This window comes from Cryptococcus depauperatus, chromosome 3, assembly GCF_001720195.1.
Source record: "Cryptococcus depauperatus CBS 7841 chromosome 3, complete sequence".
Classification (NCBI taxonomy): Eukaryota; Fungi; Basidiomycota; class Tremellomycetes; order Tremellales; family Cryptococcaceae; genus Cryptococcus; species Cryptococcus depauperatus.
In genome coordinates, this window is record NC_089470.1 from 1,307,075 (window position 1) to 1,326,335 (window position 19,261).

At 46.0% G+C, this 19,261-nt stretch overlaps 7 protein-coding genes across 7 annotated transcripts; 3 read left to right on the forward strand and 4 right to left on the reverse strand.

Annotated features, from left to right (window-relative positions):
* Window positions 1-449: 449 nt before the first annotated feature.
* On the reverse strand, window positions 450-903 carry L203_102776 (uncharacterized protein; the record flags this gene model as incomplete). Its single annotated transcript, XM_066212196.1, has 4 exons — window positions 450-457; window positions 513-706; window positions 757-815; window positions 868-903. The coding sequence occupies 4 exons, from the start codon at window positions 901-903 to the stop codon at window positions 450-452; spliced, it is 297 nt and encodes a 98-aa protein (XP_066068293.1).
* Window positions 904-1,549: 646 nt separating this feature from the next.
* L203_102777 (uncharacterized protein) lies at window positions 1,550-5,536 on the reverse strand (the record flags this gene model as incomplete). Its single annotated transcript, XM_066212197.1, has 11 exons — window positions 1,550-1,575; window positions 1,628-1,764; window positions 1,997-2,211; window positions 2,287-2,454; window positions 2,497-2,675; window positions 2,729-2,795; window positions 2,879-3,060; window positions 3,146-4,515; window positions 4,798-5,061; window positions 5,112-5,184; window positions 5,266-5,536. 11 exons carry the CDS (start codon window positions 5,534-5,536, stop codon window positions 1,550-1,552), a joined length of 2,952 nt encoding a protein of 983 aa, XP_066068294.1.
* Window positions 5,537-6,744: 1,208 nt separating this feature from the next.
* On the forward strand, window positions 6,745-7,680 carry L203_102778 (uncharacterized protein; the record flags this gene model as incomplete). Its single annotated transcript, XM_066212198.1, has 3 exons — window positions 6,745-7,208; window positions 7,251-7,344; window positions 7,393-7,680. The coding sequence occupies 3 exons, from the start codon at window positions 6,745-6,747 to the stop codon at window positions 7,678-7,680; spliced, it is 846 nt and encodes a 281-aa protein (XP_066068295.1).
* A 1,314-nt stretch (window positions 7,681-8,994) lies between these two features.
* Window positions 8,995-11,003, forward strand: L203_102779 (uncharacterized protein; the record flags this gene model as incomplete). Its single annotated transcript, XM_066212199.1, has 7 exons — window positions 8,995-9,684; window positions 9,747-9,863; window positions 9,915-10,019; window positions 10,099-10,357; window positions 10,430-10,626; window positions 10,698-10,816; window positions 10,889-11,003. 7 exons carry the CDS (start codon window positions 8,995-8,997, stop codon window positions 11,001-11,003), a joined length of 1,602 nt encoding a protein of 533 aa, XP_066068296.1.
* Window positions 11,004-11,187: 184 nt separating this feature from the next.
* Window positions 11,188-11,786, reverse strand: L203_102780 (uncharacterized protein; the record flags this gene model as incomplete). The annotated part of the gene is made up of 4 exons (XM_066212200.1): window positions 11,188-11,236; window positions 11,411-11,548; window positions 11,694-11,704; window positions 11,754-11,786. 4 exons carry the CDS (start codon window positions 11,784-11,786, stop codon window positions 11,188-11,190), a joined length of 231 nt encoding a protein of 76 aa, XP_066068297.1.
* Window positions 11,787-11,978: 192 nt separating this feature from the next.
* Window positions 11,979-12,927, forward strand: L203_102781 (ribosomal protein L16; the record flags this gene model as incomplete). The annotated part of the gene is made up of 4 exons (XM_066212201.1): window positions 11,979-12,143; window positions 12,194-12,208; window positions 12,266-12,572; window positions 12,647-12,927. 4 exons carry the CDS (start codon window positions 11,979-11,981, stop codon window positions 12,925-12,927), a joined length of 768 nt encoding a protein of 255 aa, XP_066068298.1.
* Window positions 12,928-13,416: 489 nt separating this feature from the next.
* L203_102782 (uncharacterized protein) lies at window positions 13,417-14,063 on the reverse strand (the record flags this gene model as incomplete). Its single annotated transcript, XM_066212202.1, has 5 exons — window positions 13,417-13,482; window positions 13,605-13,688; window positions 13,771-13,844; window positions 13,973-13,988; window positions 14,046-14,063. 5 exons carry the CDS (start codon window positions 14,061-14,063, stop codon window positions 13,417-13,419), a joined length of 258 nt encoding a protein of 85 aa, XP_066068299.1.
* Between the last annotated feature and the right edge of the window lie 5,198 nt (window positions 14,064-19,261).

Genomic DNA, 19,261 nt, shown 5'->3' on the forward strand with positions numbered 1-19,261 from the left:
GCATCACATGGCAAAGATGTTGTTGCCAATACGTACAAATTGTGACTTCAAAAGTATGTTGACAAACACTATGAACAGTCATCCATTATTCAGAAAATTAGATGATTGATTTGTCATCCTACCAATTCATTACTTGCGACTCAATTCAAATATTTGTACATTTGTGCAAGTGTTTTCGTGACACCAAGTTACAATTTACTTTCAGGTCAAGCCACTGTTCACTTATATCATACAGAACATCAACGGTGAGATGGTGAAGAAGCCTTTCGCATTCCAAGTCCTAGCTGTACCACAAGATTATCACAGATCTGTCCCAAATCATATTGATATATTACTGGCTTGTTAGTATCTTGTAATACTTGAACAAAATGATGTTTGTTAGCCTTGAGAGCCTTGTCTGGCCTACCGTTGGTTAAGACCAAAACAGGACTGCGACGGGATGTAAAAATTCAATTCTCTGTCCTAGTATTAGTCGTATATTCCCAATGATCCTGGTTCCTATCGAAACTCACTGCAAGTATCATCATTTGAAGGAATGCTCTTTCTAATCGCAATTTGGCCAGTAACATAGGTAAGATCATACTCGCCAGCGAGTTTGACCGCTTTAGTGTCTTTGCTGTCAACCTTTACAAAATGACCATCTACAACACTGAGGTTATTAGCTGCCCACATCTGTTCAATGGCTCTACCAAATCTACCGCCAAACCTGCTAGAACATCAGATAATGTTTCAGTGCCAAGGTATCAGGCAACATACAATGCTTTACCCCAATTATCCAACTCATCGCCTGCGGCAGTTTGCACTTCATCTCGGTTCTGAAAAGTTTAGGTATCGTTCAATACACCATAAACATGTTTTTTGACTGACTGTGGACCTTGAGTAGAGAGTTACATACAACTGCATGTGAAAAATCCATTCCATGGCGTTTACATAGCATGTGTGAATGTTGTGGTCAACATTTCGGCAAAAGATAGCATTCCCAAGAACATTTGTACATGGTTTAATAGATGATGGCATTTTGCAGCCCTTGTGATGGATATTTTGGATAACAATTGCTCATTCTCGTTTGCCTTGCTTCACTTGTTCTTGGATATTCCTCTACTCGCCAGAGCCAGTCTTCGTCGTTTTCGAGTTGGGGTCGCTTGAATCTTCCTTGTCTATGAGACAATCAAGACTGCAGGGTCTATCGTGGTTGCAGTTTGACTTGGGTCGAGTCTTTTGTCGGGAACAGCAACACAGGAAAGTGACAGTTGACGCATCGTATGTGCTTAGATCATTATACAGCTTCAAACTTAGCAACATCCAAACCCATCCACGTCAGTAATGACAAAGTCGAACTGAAATGGTGGCCACCCAGCCTGTCTTGCGTTCATGGGTCAGATACAATCTTTGTCAGGATGAATCAGCACTCGTCAGGATTATTTGCGTAAGCATTCTCATAACCATCATTTTGAACGTCTGAGGTTTTCAGCGAGCTCAGCGCAAATGCCAGCGCAGCTTTCAGTTGCGCTGGTGCCTGCGAAAAGTTAACCATACGATCAAGCGTTAGCTATCGATCTGTATCTGCAGTGACAACTACTGTCGATTTCAGCAGATACTTGGAATCCGATAGTCCGCTGTGGCCAACCTTTTGCTATCCCAAGGACTTGTCTCTTTGTAGTCTCGTTTTCATAGAACCACCTTTTCCATCCTCCAACCCATCCACCCATCTCTGTTCCGCATACCCGTATCCATTGCAGGTTAACTTTGCCCACAGACTCTTGCCTTTTGTTGATAAAGATTGGAGGAATTCACAGAGCAGAGTCTAGCAAAGATATTGTAGTCTTACAGTTGAAAAGTCATCATATTCCATCCTGCCAACATTTCAGATTACGTAATCTTAATATGAGTATTTATATTACTTTTCACTTTTCGCTTTTACTTCATATCTTTCATCAAGCAAAATAAATACAAACCACTACTCGCAGCCTGACCACTAATGTATAGCATCGCCTACACCTGCGACATAATCGTATTCTCCATTCTCAGCGTCTTATCACCCCTCACACTCGCAGGAGCCTGCCGACGCCTATAAACCCTCTTGACCCATTTGTACAACTCGGTACAGGCCAAATACACCGCAATCATCCCAAACGTGATACCCCATTCCCATTTCAAACCGCCTATGAGGAAGACACTGTCATTGATCCGTGGGATATAGACTATCGGAAACTACCCTGTCAGTCGTTACCGTCTAGCCTTACTCACCGTTGATAAGCTCAACACGACGACACACCACAGCAACACCTTGTTATCCATCCAGTCGATCTGTCCAATCCCCTTGCTAAAGTGTTTGCACTCTATCGCATGAATCATGAGGATGATCACCAACGTTGCGAAGCAAGTTCCACGGGCTTGGAATACTGGCTCGCATATCGTACTGTCGCCTTCGTTGCAGTACTGACCGAGGTTACCCTACTCATCGTCAGCGATTCTACCGTCGCCAACCCAGCTCACCGGAAAGTAACCCCAAAGAACGATGACAAAGTTGACCAAGCTGAGTGACCCAATCAAGAAGCCGTAAAACACCAAATCGAGGTAGAATTCTCCTGTGAATATCTGATGGAAAGCTTCTGGCGCCTGGTCCATTGCATCCACTGCTGTCGGTTCAAGGCCCAGTGCTAATGCGGGTGGACCTGCCGCAAGCGTGTTACTAACTGTCAGCCAGCTTCTAACCTCTCCCACTCACATCCAGAGCGCAGCGACGGGCGACAATGGGAACACTGCCTGGCCATTTTCGTCCTCAAACGCAAGACCTATCAGAAGCACGATAATCTCTGCCAGATTGCCCGACAGCAGGTACTATTCACTTAGCGCCTTCCCATACATCTATACGTACGAGGAGAAACTTTGCTAGATTCTTAAACACAGAGCGACCTTTACGGATGGCTCTCACGATTGTACTAAAGTTGTCGTCGCTGAGGACGATACGGGACGACTGCTTTGCGACGTCTGACCCGGTGCCCATACCAACTCCGACGTCTGCCCGTTTCAGTGCTGGCGAGTCATTGACGCCGTCCCCTGTCATGACTGTCGTCTGGTGCCTGCGGTGAATCGCGTCGACCATCCTAACCTATTCATTGTCAGCTATGTCTATCGCACTCACCCACCTTGGTTTCGGGGGCACACCGCGCGACGACGAGAGGCAACTCTGGCAGCGCGTCAATTTCCTTCTCACTCAACGCGTCAAACTGCTGCCCCGTCATGACGGCCGCATTTCCAAAGTTCTTATCGAGTATACCAATTTTGAGCGCAATCGCCGTCGCCGTCGCCGGATGGTCACCCGTCAGCATCCTTGGCGTGATACCCGCCCGGAGACAATCAGCGACGGCCCCGGGTGATTCTCCCCTCGGTGGGTCGTAGATGCCGGCGAGGCCGACAAAGTGGAACTCCGATTCAAACTCTTCCCGCGGCGTCGCTCGGACTGCGTCAGATGCGTCGGGGGCGTCTGCGGGGAGCCGCTTGCTACCGAGGGCGAGGACTCGGAGGCCCTGGGCGGCGAGCGTCTCGACGTGGGAGAGAATGTCGGCTTCATATTGGGGGGTCAACGGCTCGTCCTGGACATGACTGCAGCGTTCGAGGACGCGCTCGACAGCGCCCTTGAGGAGGCAGAGGATGTGAGTGGGTTGGGATGCGTCGGGGGCGTGGAAGAGGTAGGCGACAGACATCCGCTTGATTGTAGAGTCAAACGGATGTTCGATAAGTTGCTGGTAGTAGCCGTGGACGCCGTGGCGGGTGTCGTGGCCGGAACGGCCAGAGACGGACGGGCGGGAGGACTTGGGAGGGTGAATGAGGAGCGGCTTCCCGTAACCCAGTTTATGAGCAGCCACCTGGAGGGCAATCTCGGTAAAGTCACCATTGGCCTCCCATACACCGTCTTCGGTCGTCGGACGAGAGAGCGTGGCCTGGTTGCAGAGAGAGGCGCATAGAGCAAATTGGCGGAGTTGGTGTTCGAGCTCGTCTTCATGGACAACCTCTTCCTCCTCCTCCTCCTCTGAAGCGTCAGACTCGGCGAGGATTTGGCCACGGGGATAGAACGGATCAGATCCTGTTTCAAAACGGTACGTTTGGCCACGACGAGTGTCAAGGGGGGAGGCTTCGTTCGGACGCCAGTCGACAGTCGGCACCCAACATTTGGATACAACCATCCGTCCGACCGTGAGCGTGCCGGTCTGAGAGGTTAGCAAAAGTATCGGGTAGAGACTCACCTTATCGGAACAGACGTTTTCAACCCCAGCAAGCGCTTCAATCGCATCCATCCGTCGCACCAAGGCATGTCGGGAAGCGAGATCGGTGGAAGCTCTCGCAAGGGTGAGACTCACGACGGCGATGAGAGAGGCAGGAAGAATGGAGACAGCAGTAGCGACGGCATAGGTCGCAATGGAGAGCGGGACGTGTCGAAAGCCAGTGGAAGCGACGACAATGACAGCAAGGACACATGCGCAGGCAAGCAGGAAATAGGCAAGTTTGTTGAGTCTGATGTCAGTTGGGACTGGACAGTGGGAACTTACTTTATCTGTAGCGGAGTCGTTTCAACGACGCCGAGGAGCACCTTGATCTTCCACCAAAGAGCTCGGAAGCCGTGCCGGTCGTTTGTGGCTTTGGATTCGAGCGCTTGGGCGATTTTACCCATCTCAGTGGCCATCCCAGTCGAGGTGACAGCTATACGGGCCCGGCCCTTGGTGATTTGCGACCCAGAAAAGGCCATCGACAGGCGGTCGCTGAGAGAGTCAGCGCTGGAGTCTGAATGCTACTTACCCAACAGGACAGTCTTGTTCGTGGACAGACTCAGCCTGTTTTGTCACAGGAAGACTTTCTCCAGTGAGAAACGCCTCATCCGCTTCGAGGTTGCTGATGTGGCCTTGGATAATACGACCATCGGCAGGGACAATGTCACCATTCTGGAGCAACACAATGTCACCTGGCACAACATCTTCAACGGCAATGGTCGTGGTAACGGCTTCATGAGAACCGTTGCGAGTTCGGATAACAGTGGCTTGCGGAGCAGCCACCGACTCGAGGCTAGCAACGGTCTACGCAAGATCAGTCATGGAGAGTCGCAACTCGCTCACCTTTTCCGCTTGCCATTCCGTGAATGCGCCGACAGAGACGTTGAGAATGACAAGGGCAGCGATGACTCCCCCGCTGATCCAGTCAGTGGTGCCAAACGAGACCGCCATCGCAGCGACTGCACCAGGTCAGTCAGGTCGACGTCTCGCTACTCACCGAGGATGAGTGTCATGGCATTGCCAATCTGCCGGGCGATAATCTTGAGTACGCTGGGACGTTTCGGAGGCCGTAAACGGTTCGGCCCGTATTGGCTGAGCCGCTTGGAAACCTCATCTTCGGTGAGCCCTCGTGTACAGTCGCTCCCCAGCGCTTCCAGCACCTTTTCAGAGTGAACAGTGTGCGGTTGGAACGGGAGTGATTGGGTCACTGCCGTTTTGTCAGTATCCGCTCGGTCAAACGACTTTTTACTGGGCTTGGGTGGATTCATGGTCAGATGGAAGTACGTTTTTTTATCTCTGTCTCTCTATATACCGTAACTTTCCGCTTGTAAACGATGCCAAGTTGTAGCCAAGATGAGGATCATGATAATTTTTATCTTTTTCCCTTTTGCCGGTTCGGCAATCGCCGTCAGGACAGATAAATGACGCTTCTTGGCAGGATCTGATCACGTGATATAGATAACGAAGGCGGGTTTTTATTTGGCCGTTGTTTCTTGGGTCTTGCATGAGTAAAGCGTTATTAAGGATGGATAGGCGCGTGGATAACTGGCACGCCTAATATCATAACACATAATCCATCTCACTAGAAATTTCTATCCCGTTTATATCTTTCCTTATGTAACCTATATGACCGGATCAAATATTTGACATCTCTCTCTAGGGAATGCTTGCTGAGGCCGCGATGAGCAACGTTCGTTCTGGGCGGAGAGGTCGGCATGACGTCATGATGTGGAGGTTGATGAGAATGATTAGATTATGATAAGATAAGGGTTATGATGGAATGACTTTCACGATTCATGGATGTCTCGAGCTGGGTCTTTCGCTTGGCGTGGGTGGATTGTATACAGGTCAGTCATCGTTGGCGTGGAAGGGTTGTATGTCTTTAGGCTTTTGTATCATGAATCGTTTTGCTAGGAATGAGGATCTGGACAATCTGTAATTGGCTTGGATTTGGTTGATTCTATGCTGTCATGCCCAGGATTCCACCGTCTGCCTTGTCCACTACATGATGTTTCTGGCTGACCGAGATCTCTAGGGTAGAATATCAGACAAGTTGGGTATATGTTTTGATAGTTGGATTTTTGACGTTCAAAAGGCCCAATGTGGACGGCCGTTCGATGGTTCAATGCATGACTATACTGTTGTCAAAGTCGCCAGCGGTAATCTCTGACAATTCACATGTTCTCAAGTCCGACAAGCGTGACACGTTGTGTTGTATAGATATGATGAGAAGGTCTCGAAAATATTTTCAAAGTACAAAAACACTGGTCAAATCACCAGTTAATTAATTACTCGAAATAAATTAATTAATATAAAAATTAATAAATAAAAAAAGTTAATCCATTTCGTTGTTTTCATCTCTCTATACTTTTAAAACTTATCGCCAAACCCTTACCAACTCAAACATTCCAGATCTTGGGAGCCATTAATCTGGGCAGCCACGTAAACAGACACTATCAATCTACAACCCATCGCGATGGCTCAAGAATCTCTTCCTTCGTCCTCCCGTACTCTCAGCCCAGCTCACGATTCACTCCACCATCGCTTGTTGAGTTACTTTACGACTGAAATTGACGCTCCCAGATCCACCAACTTTATCTCCATCTATGCTTGTTTCTTGACAGGCTTCACCGCTTCACCTTCCTTCACTGCGTGCTTCATATGGTGTGGCTTCCAGACAGGAAACGTCGCGCAGCTTGGATTGGCCATCGCGAGGACTTTTGCGCCGGCTGGAGAGAAAACATATGGATTTCAAAAGCCTGATCAACAAGCTTTGACAAGCTTGTTGAGTTTTTGGATCGGCGCGAGTTTAGGACGATTTGGAGATTGGTCAGGAGCGAGAAAGAGAACTTGGCTTGTATCTGCCACCTTTGTTCAGGCTCTACTCGTCATGGCAGCAGCATTGGCAGCCCATTATTCCAAAGAATCAGGCTTCGCCGAGTAAGGTATTGGTGTCGTAAACTTACGCTCATGTCCATCTAGACATCGAGGTGATCCATCATGGAAAACTCCTCTGGGCATGGCGGCTCTGGCCTTTTTGTCAGCGACAATGGGTATCCAGGGAATCGTTGGCAAGGTGCGTGTGTGACTGGTATAATGCAACTCTCAGCCTGACTTGGTTCAGCGTATCGCATCTCCGATGAACACTACAGTTGTCTTGACCACCACCTGGGTTGAAATTTTCAACGACCCTCTACTATGTGCTTTTAAATATACTCCATCTCGTGATATTCGTATTGCTGGAGGTCTGGCAGTATTCGTAGGTGCTTTCGTGTCTAGGGCTATTCTGGATGCCTCCAGTATGGCAGGAGTCTGTGGGGTTCTGGCTGGTTTGAGAATGTTGCAGCTCGTCTGGTGGTTCTTTATCCCCGACAAAGAGGTGCAGGCAGTTGGGTCTGCAAATAAACCTTGATTGGAGACATTGTCTTAGTTGAATTGATTGCTTTGGGAGATTTGTCGTTTCCAAAAAATCGAACTTTTAATGAGTTTGTGTTGGTAGAAACGCTTGATCGATGTGTGATTTTTATAATGCATAGGATGCTACTATGCTATCGTATAATTGCATCTTTCCATGCCTTGGTCATTGATCACGTTTAGCTTGCATTGAATCTCCGCATTTGGTTAACGTTTATATCATAACATTCGTTAAATTGGTAGGATCTTTAAGTTATTTTTCCAGGAAGGATGAGAAAGAACGCAGCTTGCAGGCTGTACAGTTGCAAGACTTGTCAGGTGCGACAGTGATAGTTTTGTTGGATGGCTTGCTTGATAATCACATATTAGCCTTGGAGTGTTGTGTTTGAGGAACCTCAAGAATTCATCATTTGTATGGCTATGTGTCTGCTTGTTGATTTTGGATTATTTCCCGTTGTGTAATTTTTTTTCAAGATAGAGTTACTCAACACGAATGACTTTAACCTTAGCCACTCCCTGAAGCAAAGAGTCAATCATGCCAATATCGTGTTCATGAAGCCGACCTACGCCGATGTTGCGACTGAGCACTTTCGACAGAGCTTGATCAGACGCTTTCCAAACTCCACGGTTGATCAGAACTCATGAGATTGGTTCAAATCTGTTAGTCCTAAGACTACATCTGTAATAGAGCTTCAAGTTTGACCAAATCCACCGCTCGAAACTGCTCGGCCAACTAACAACCTGCTCTTGAGTGGTAATCTGTGAAACTTTTGATGCCTTGCTGCACCTTCATGGCGAAGATATCCATATATGATGTCGTTGGCTATCCCACAAATTATCCATAAGCACATCCAATACTGTCAGTAATATTTCTGGCTATATATAGACCATCGAAGTTGACAAAAGAACCATCATAGTCCATAACTGGATATATTCAAGTTATTGATAACCAAGATCATTGGTGGTTGGGCTTGTTTGTGGGTGGATGCTCGTCTCGAGAATAGTCTCTGCTCAAACTGCCAAAATCAGAAAGAGTTGGCATTTTCCCGTCTTTGCCCATGGTTGCGGTATGAGAGATTAAAGGTTTCAAAAATAAATACAAAATTGCTTTCCATATCAAACAATTTACAAGCCATAGTAGATTTATATCATAGTAAAATTATCACGTGACATTCGATCCCACGGACATTCACAATCTCCGTCTTCGCCTTTCTGTCATCTTTTCAATCTCCTCTTATCTTGGCTAGGTTCTGACATCTCTTCTTCATTATTCCTTCTCACGTCAACCTTTGCATACGACACATCATCCAGAATGTTGCGTCAGACATACCGCCGTATCTCTTCCCAGTCTTATCGCGATATCTCATATCATCTTCCGTCCTCGGCTCGCTTCATCCGCATCCGCTCTTCGAATCCTTCTTCACCAGGACAACCTTCTCCTGCAGAAAGACCCCCAACTGTTCCAGAAGAGATAGATTCTCCCGAAAAATTCGAACCCACATCTACCACCCCTGCAGAGAGCACTCATCTAGAGTCATTGAGGTCATCTCCGGCTGAAGGTACCGAAGAACCTGCTGGTACGACTAGCACACCTTTTGAGCCCCCTCAGCCATCTTCTCCTTCCTCCGCTCATGTTTCTAGCTCGCCGAAAACTTCTAATCTCTCTGAGCAATCGGAAACAATTATGGACTCGGTTCCAGACTACTCCAAACTGCCTTCTCTTGATATCAACCCTGAACTCAATGCTCAGAATGCTATTGCAGAGCCTAAAACTGCCAATGAAGGAGGCGAAGGAGAGCAGCGACGGAGAACTGGAGCGGGTAGGAAGGAATATGTCTCCTCTATAGACAAACAGAGGAAGATGTGGATCAGGTTTGGATATGGAGCGTTGCTTGTAGGTGGCGTGGGAGCTGTTCTTGCTATGGGTGGTGAGAAAGCGGGCGAAGCAAATGGTGGAAACATGTTTACGACGGTGAAAACCAACATGTCTGAATTGTTCGACGTATGTGTTTTAACACGAGCTTGTCTTTGTTCCATTTGAGGTCTGATGAGTGGACGTTTCAGATCTTCAACAAGCCTGCATTCAAAACTCTACTCCCTGACCCTCTCCCACCTCCTCATCAACGTCCTTATACTCTAGTCATTGACCTTGAAGGTTTACTTGTGCATTCTTCATGGGATGTAAGTCTCGGTTTGTGATATATTTTCAAACATTTATTTTCTCTTGTACAGAGGGTACACGGGTGGAGGACGGCCAAACGACCCGGTGTTGATTATTTCCTTGGCTATCTTTCTCAATTCTACGAAATTGTCCTTTTTACCAGTCAACCTCTCTACGTAAGTCTTTCACTGTTTATTACCTCTAGGTCTCCACTCTATGGCTAATTATACTTTGCTTGTTATGTCCGATGTATAGACTGCCGCCCCTGTTGTCGAAAAGATTGACCCATACCAAGCCTTCATGCCTTATCGACTTTTCCGTGAATCTACTCGTTATGTCAATGGTAAAGTTGTCAAAGACTTGACTTATTTGAACCGTGATCCCAGAAAGGTTGTTGTTCTCGACACAAATGCTGAGCATGTGGCGCTGCAACCTGAGAATGGAATTGTTATCAAGCCATGGGATGGTAGGTCTGGTGACAAGGGGTTAATTGACATGATTCCCTTCCTGGAATGTAGGTGTTCCTCTTTCTTCCTTATCATAACTGCTGTGTAAATTGCTGAGTTATATCCATTTCTTATCCTAGCAATCGGCATTTTTGCTCCTGCCGACGTTCGACCCATTCTTCAAGCCTATGCAGGTAAAGATATACCCATTGAATACGCCAAAAAGGAAGCCGAAGCTAAACAAAAAGCTATCGAGGAATGGGAAAAATCACATCCCACGAGCGTGACAGGGGCAGGAAGTGGATTTTTGAGTGGCTTGTTCGGCAGCGTGGCTGCAGTGAGTCTCATTAATTAAATCATTAAGAGTAGAAGAAATAATTTTGCTGATGAACATTCAATGGTACATAGCCTGGATCCATTCGGCCGAATCAGCCGATGACATATCTTGAGCAAAAGCGTGCTCAGGCTCAGCACATATATAAGGAAGAGCAAAAGTACTGGGCCGAGCATGCTGATGAGTTCAAAAAGTGCGCGTCTTTTGAATGTTTCTATGCGAGCTGTACTTTTTGCTAATGTTACCAACTTGAATCTTTGATCAGGATGATTGAAGAGGATAAGCAGCGTCAACTTGCCGAAATGAAGGGTTCTTTGCTTGGTTTCTTGGGTGCGCCAAAGGCCACGGAAGGGCCAAAAGAGAACGTTCATACGGCTTAAAGGGTTTATTCAAGCGAGTAATATGCTAATAAGGCGAAGGTTATCAGCTTCTTTAAACAGATGAGTCTATAGTGTATCCTTTTCTGCAATGGGCCGTGGAAGAAGAGACGAGAAGTTTGATCCTCAATTGCAAAGATGCATATTGCTCTGCCACCCTTCGCTTTTCATTCTATCGTTTTCGTATCTAATGAGACTTTTCAGACTTTTCAGCCTCAGCAACGAATTGTCGAATGCTACCATTAAATTAGCAATATTTCTTTTTCTGTCACTATCTCCCCTCAGCCGTTCCTATGCTTGACTCGTCTGACTCTGTGCCAGTCTCGACCCCTTGCCTTCCTTCGCAGGACACAAAAAAAACAGCTACTACATCTTCTATTGCGGTGCTTTGAGATCAAATTCAAACTCACAAATCTTCTTCCTCAGGGGTTTGTCCAGAGATAGTCTTGTCCTCTGAGACAGGCACAGGCTTGGAAGAAGCAGACTTGTCGGAACCACCGGAAGCAGCGACAACAATGCCAATTGTAGAGGCGATGGTACCAAGCACACTACAGCGAATGAATAGATACAGAGTCGTTGCGATTTTTTCAGAGGTTGGAGGCGACAGAAGGCGGAAAATTTGGCAAAGAAAATTGACAATCAGTGTCTATCCCTAGTTCCCTAGTAATTCATCTCTGTATAGCTTGAACCTACATGTATTCGTTCTATAAGGTGTCAACTTCGTTCAAATAATAGAGAAATCGGCATATTTACCTTAATCACACGGCCTGCAATAGTGTAGGACATTTTGAGTCTAAAAGAAGAGAATGCAAAAAGCAAAAGACAAGATACGGGAAATAGGAGTGCAGAGAGAAAGAAAGAAAGACGTCGGAAAATCTCGGCGTTTGCGTTGTGGTATCTGTTCAACTCTTCTCTTTCATTGTTACTTTTGAGGAAATTTCAGAATATACATTTACCTTTCAACTTTTGTCGCTAAACATGATCAACTTACGAGGCCTGTCATTATCAATAACTTTGACTTCGCCAACGCGACAGCTGCCACAGTTTATCGCCCCATCTGTAGGGTTGCAACAGGTTAGGTTTAAAGGCCAATTGGCACCTCGGAGAACAAAGTATAAAAAAGCTGCAAAAGGCGCTCCCGGGGTGAGCTTGCGTCCAAAGCCTTATTATCCGATGAAACTGACAAATCCCAGACTCAAATACCAATTGTCTGTTTACTTGCAACTCGTCATGAAACAATATCTGATATTCAATCATTTTCCTAGGGGGGTTCTCTCAAAGGTACAACTCTTCATCATGGCACATTCGGTCTTCGAGCGTGCTCTTCTGTTCGCATTTCTGCTGCTCAATTGGCATCATGTCAAGCTGCTGTCCGACGCAAGATCAAGCCTATTAAAGGAGCCCAATTTTATTTACGTGTCTTTCCTGACATTCCGGTTTGTGTGAAGGGCAACGAGCAGCGAATGGGTAAAGGCAAAGGAAACTTTGAGTATTGGAGCTGTAGAGTTAAGCCGGGTAAGGTCATCATGGAGGTTGGAGGAGGAGATATCAGAGAAGAGATTGCTAAAGCTGGTAAGTGTATTTTTTCAATCTCCTTTTGACGTTCCTCACATCACTGTTTCTTATCGTTTTCCTTCTACACATAGCCCTCAAATTAGCACAAGCACGTCTCCCCCTTCAAACTGAATTCATCTGTCTTTCATCTCCTCCACGTCTCGGCCGATTCGCTTCGCATTCTTTGTTACCTCCACCTGCTGCTCAAAGTATACCCAACAACTTGACATATCTTAACTTTAAAGAAGAAGGGGGAGCCAGAAAAGCGGTGATGAGAAGAGAAGAAAAACATTTAGAAGAAATTGCTGCAGGTTTGGAAAGGTTGCGTGTGGAGGGAGAGGGCAAAGACGCTGTGATGGGTATTGATGCCTAGGCGGTTACACTCCAGTTGCGCTAGCAAGCATGAATGTGGAGTATGTTGCGGAGTCAATCCTTAAAAATACTCGATGTCACCAGACTTGTTCACCGCAACACGTATTGTGATTGAATGCTGTAAAATGTAGAGCCCGACAGCTGTACACATTGGATTGACAAGTCAACCCAATCTTCTGAAAAATGAGGTCGCTTGGCGAGGATACAGAGCTTACTCCGCGATGACCGTAGATTACGTTGCCACTCAACTCCTCGAGGTCTCTCAATTGATATTCCGGGTACGAACTAAAACCTTTGAAAGATATTTACAACACTGCGCTGATGGGTTTTGGTCGTACCGCCTCGTTCAAGTACATTAACCTATGCGTTCATCGTCTACATTCAACCCAATGATGACAATCTTATTGAGTCCAATACGATTGGGATGCATCTTCTTGCTATGGAGCATGAGTCGTCTAGTTGTCTTGAATTGATCCACAACCCGCTCGCTTTAGTGTATCTTTTCCGTTTGCCAAACAGAATTGGTATTAAACTCTTTCGGTGCGATGGGATTTGTCTATGAAAGGACGGGAATTGACAGATGAAATACAGGTTATGAGTAGTCGTTGATAATTCAGACACAAAACAAAAATGTGCAAGCGGTCAGTGATGCTTGACCAATTGGAAAGAAATACTTGCACTCTGTCCACGATGAGATCCTGTTAACCGTTTATCCCTAGACATCATCATTTCGTCCCAAGGATCAATGCCGTATCTTGGCGGCTATAGAAAAAACCCTCAGGTCAGCCAAACTTTGAAAACCCATATACTTGTAAAGACAATAAAAGTCAAGGAGTAGACCTACTTTACCATCGTTGGTCATGAACTTAGCAGCTGAAAAGAGGTTTCCAGTGACGCCAAACATGGCAACCAACAGGCCTAAAAATTGACAAGACATGTAAGCACCATCCTATCCAACTCCATAGTCTTCATGCCTGTTCGCGATATAACTCTCTCCAGCGAGTTGCAAGCCGCAGGCGTCACTCATGTCAGAAAAAGAAACATACCACAAGGAATAAGAGCCTATACTCCGCTTTGTCAGTTCTTCCACTCGTACCATGTGGTCAGTTCACTACCTACCTCCCATGGAACAGGCATTGCTAATTTGATATACTTTTATATTCGGTAACGAAGAAATTGTCTATTACCATGAACAAAGATAGCGACTCGGAGAAATAGACAAAAAAAGGAAGAAATAATCCACGTGGCGAATAAGTCTCTAGGCACTTTTGTCATTTCACTTTATAATTTCCAAGATAAATTGTCATCAAGCTAGACCATATTTATAGGCTGAGTGTTCATCTGCAATAGCGATATCAACATCAACCTATACTCCAATGAATATTACTAATCCTTAAGCCAGCATTGCAGAGGCTGGCATCGTCGCCTCGGCTTGGGAGTCAGGTCTCTGTCTGGTCAACTATACAAGTGGTGATAGCAACGCAAGAATCGCTCCCGGTAGAATGCCTCACTTGCAGATAATCCCATCATAACGTTCAGCGATGAGCCTGGAATTATTCATTTACATACTAAATGCCCAACAAGGCAACGCAAACAGAACTCACCCATACCATTAATCACCTAACGCTCACGGCTGATCTAACTAATCAAATCGTTGACAGAGTAATAAACAATACTCTAAGCTATTTCCCGAGTACCCTCTCTTGCCTATCTGCACACCCTTGGGTTGCTGCAACTAGACAGTAAGTCTCTACCAACTCAGAACCACATGTAGCAACATACTTATGACCGTAGATCTTTCATTTTGTGTTGGAAACCGTTCCGCTACCCATCCCAACTCCTACTCTCATTGCGTCCAAACATCACATTAAACGTAATAGTGGCGATTGCCGCTTTCGAAACCAGTCATTCAGAATGTTCTTTTGCTTTATTTGGTTCTGCTCTGGTTTTGGACTTGGGTCAATTGTGTCAAGGATTTGACTCCGTTACAGCACTTAGTACATGGAAAGGTAAAGTATAAACATGAACGTTTATGGAACTATACTACGTGGCATCCGGTTAGGCGTGCCAGTTACTCCGCAAGCCTATCTGCTTCTGACACTCCCCTTAACTGGTACGCTGGCTAGACGTAATGCTTTGAGGGCTACTGCTTGTTGAGGACCAGGAAGAGGTTTAGTGAACACATCTGCTCTTTGCTTTTCTGTCTCAATATAACGAAGCTCAATATCTCCCATCTCAGCACGCTCTCTGATGATATGATGCTTGATATCAATGTGTTTTGATCGAGTATGCGTAGAGGGGTTTCCAGCTAATCTAATAGCGGCCTGATTATCGATATAGATTGTAGTCGGCGAGTTCTGAGTTTTTCCCAGTTCTTGCAGTAGACTGCGAAGCCAGATTACATCTTTAGTTGCTTCAGCCCCGGCTATGTACTCGGCTTCCATTGTGGAAGCAGCCGTAGTCTGTTGCCTTCTTGAACACCAATTGATTGGCGAGCCACACAGGTAAGCAATATATCCAGTTGTTGACCTTCTTGTTTTCTCGCAGCCAGCCCAATCTGCGTCTACAAACATCTTTAAGTCTTTCTCCTTCCCCCCTAGAGTTAAAGATAAATCTCTGGTGTGAGAGAGGTAAGAGATCACTTTGAATGCATTTCGCCAATGGGCTTCTGTAGGTGCTGCTACAAACCGAGAGAAGAAAGAGGCCGAATACGCAATATCTGGTCTTGTCGTCCCTGCTAACCATAGGAGACATCCAACCAATTCTTGGTAAGGAGTGAGAGGAGCTGGAGTTTGATCGTCTTCATCTGTAGGTTTACCAGGCGTGATAGGAGTGTGCTTCGCAATGGTCGAAGTATGTTCGGGGAAACGCTGGGTTAGAGAATCAATGTACGCCGTCTGTGACAGGTATAATTGACGAGAGGATCTGTTCCTAGTTACTTTGATACCCAAAATATGACTGATTTGACCGAGGCGACTAATTTTCCATTCTCCAGAGATTGAGTCTAAGACTCTATCGGCGATGTCCATCGATTTTGCAGCAATCACCAGATCATCAACATAAACTAAGAGACGCGCGATAATTTGGTTGTCCTTTTTGAGGGTATACAATCCCCAGTCGTTTTCACAACGGACAAATCCTATATCAGCAAGTTTTGCACCTAGCTTCTTCCACCAACAATTTCCTGATTGCTTCAGTCCATACAATGGCTTGCGGAGAAGCAGGGTGTTTGCGTTTTTGTTTTTGAATGTATAACCTTTTGGTGCTTGCATAAAAATGGTTCGATCTATGGTTCCGCTAAGGTAGGCTGATTCAACGTCTGCTTGAACTATCTCAAAATCGTACGTTGCTGCAGTTGTGGCTATGAGTCGTAGGGACGCAATCCTGCCTACTGGTGCCCACGTTTCTTCATAATCGACTCCAGGTTGTTGTGAAAAACCTTGGGCGACTAGTCTGGCTTTGTACTTGATCACATTTCCTTCAGCGTCTGTTTTAGTTTTGAAAACCCAGCGACATCCCACTGCTTTGCGGTCATCAGGTAACGCCGTTTCTTCCCAGGTTCCTCTATCCTCTATATTGGTCAACTCTGCGTCCATGGCCGTTTTCCACTCGTTCGAATTTGGACTGTTAAGGGCTTCCTTCACATTTTGCGGTTCATCTGAAGAGGGCATAATGGCTTGCACCATGGCCATCTCCGATGCGAGGTATGAATTGCGAGGGTCATTGCCGTGGTAGGCGTAGCTTGTTTCGGTGGTTGGTACAGTGTCTTCTGGTAAAGAAGAGTCAATCTGCATATTTCCGGATACAGGCTCTTCAACGGGCTCCTCCATTATGTGTGATATGGCCGGGAAGTTTTCTAGTTCTCTCCCGGGGACTTTAAACTGCAGGGGAGTGTCCAGTGTTTTTCCGGTGGCAGTACTAACATCTCTGGACATACCAATCTTGCCGTCATCCTCATATCTGACAATGTAGCCCGTGGTTGCCTCGTCCATTCCGATTATGCGCGCCAGTCGTGCTTTCGGTGAGTCTAACCTTGATTTCACTTGTAGTGCGGCTGGTATGTGCACGAAACACATCTCACCGTATTCACGAATGCTATTGTAATCTGGTTTTCTTCCTGTGATTACTTCCCATGCTGTTTTTCCCTCGATGCCGCTCGGAGTGACTTTGTTGAGTATGCCGGTCACGTATCGCATGGCATATGGCCAATAAAGGTGTCCTAGAGGCGAAGATATTGCAAGAGTGGCTGTCTTCCCTTTGATGGTTCCAATATTGCGCTCTGCTACGCCATTCAATTCAGATGCATATCCCGGGGTTGTCTGATGGATGATGCCTGTCATGTCACAATAAGGTTTCATGGCAAATTCAGTTCCAAGGTCTGAACGAATAATTTTCACCTTTATGCCTGACTGCTTCTCCAAGCGGTTGACAAAGGCTTGAATGTTTGGCAGAGCCTCATCTTTTCTTTTTAGTGGGATTGCACATCGTACTTTAGTAAAGTCAGCGCATATAATGAGTGCGTACTCGTGGAAGTCGAAGGAAGACTTCATTCGCCCAGTCAGGTCAACGTGGATAATCTCACCGTTAGCAGATCCTCTAGGAGATTCTCCGCCCTTCGGATGGCGTTTAGACGTGGCTGCGAGGCATGTATCACAATCAGACAGTTTAAATTTGTCTGCTTTGATCGTGGCCAGGTCATATCTCAAGTGCCCCCCTTTTGCCAAGTCAATAAGTGAATCTCTACCCAAGTGTCCTATGCGGCAGTGTTATCGGTAGAGAGGGGAATCAGCCTGCGATATTGCAATGACTCGGTTCTGAGGGAGATTGTAAACCTGTTGGTTGGCTCGGATAGTTGGTAGTCCGCTGGTTGACATACGCAGTGTCTTGCCATTGACCGTAGCCAGTCTTTCATTCAAATCAATGTCCCAGCCGTCCTCTATCAGCTTGATAGCCGATAATATGTTCATCCGCAACTCTGATATAATGAAAACGTTTTTGACATGGATGCCATTTGTTATCTGTAGCTCCCCTTGACTGTGGGCAGTAAGATAGCTTCTGGATCCTGCTTGGCCGAATTTTACTGGGTGCATTCTTTTTACGTTAATGAGCAGTGATTGATTCTGAACCATGTGGTGGGTTGCACCACTATCCACAAGGAATTCTCCCGCGTAGCTCGGTTGACTAGGGAGAATGCGCTGTACAGATGGAATGATCTCTTCAACACAATCCCAGTTGGTTGTGGACATCTGCTCACGCTGCTTTTTGAAGTTTTCTATATATGCTTCAATCTGGGCTTTTGAAGGCTCCCCTACTGCTTTCTTGCGGCAGTCCTTTTCTGCGTGGTTTCTTATACCACACCAGGTGCACTTAATCTTATCTTTATCATCTCTCTTATCTCCGCCCTGCCTTCGAGTTTGGTTATGTAGTAGGAAGTTACCGCGATGTTCCATCGTGTCCAGTTTGTGCCCGGCTTGGATGTGTGTATACATCTCGTGCGCCGACCTCATGTATTCGATATCAGCGGCGATACCTGATGATACCGTGAATATGAGAGTATTACGGGCTATTGCTTCTTTCTTAGCCCATTCTTCCCAGTTTACGATCTGGTCCGCTGTGAGGGCCTGACCTGAAGTTGACTGGGCAGCAGATGGCATTACCAGACCTGCGTACTCATCAGGAGGGTAGACGATTGTGGCATCACCAGGAATGGTGGTGTCGATATCCCTTCTGAAAGGCTCTTTTTCTTTTCCTTCTAGGACGAGAAGTGCTCTTCTCTCAAATAGATGCCCGGTGATTCCACGGCGCCATTTTGTGTAGGTCTCGGTACCGTAGAGAGTAGGAATGGTGTTGTAGGGGACAGAGAGATTGTTGCTAGACATGTCTTAAGTGCTCCGTCGATGCTATGGGGTAAGTCGAGCAGTGGTAATCCGTGACGAGGCGATCGTTCGTAGGTTTCAATGCGTTTTGAGCTGATTACAGCGTTGACTGTTAATCTGTCAAGGATTTGACTCCGTTTATAGATATAGCATAGTAAGGTAAATTATAAACATGAATGTTTATGGAACTATGTTATGTGACACCTAGTTAGGCGTGCCAATTATTCCGCAAGCCTATCTGCTTCTGACAGACGAAAGCCATCAGTCGTAATGTTTGGTTCCACCGCAAAAGTTACAGCTGTATTTGCCTGTACAATTGTACCTTTAACTTTGTCTTCATCAAGGTAAAATGATATGGCAGGTTTAATCTATAGGAATGGATTTTTTCAAAATACCAAGGTTTTACCCACACAGCCCATACAATTCTAATTCAACTCCTCAATATCATTGTAACAGAAT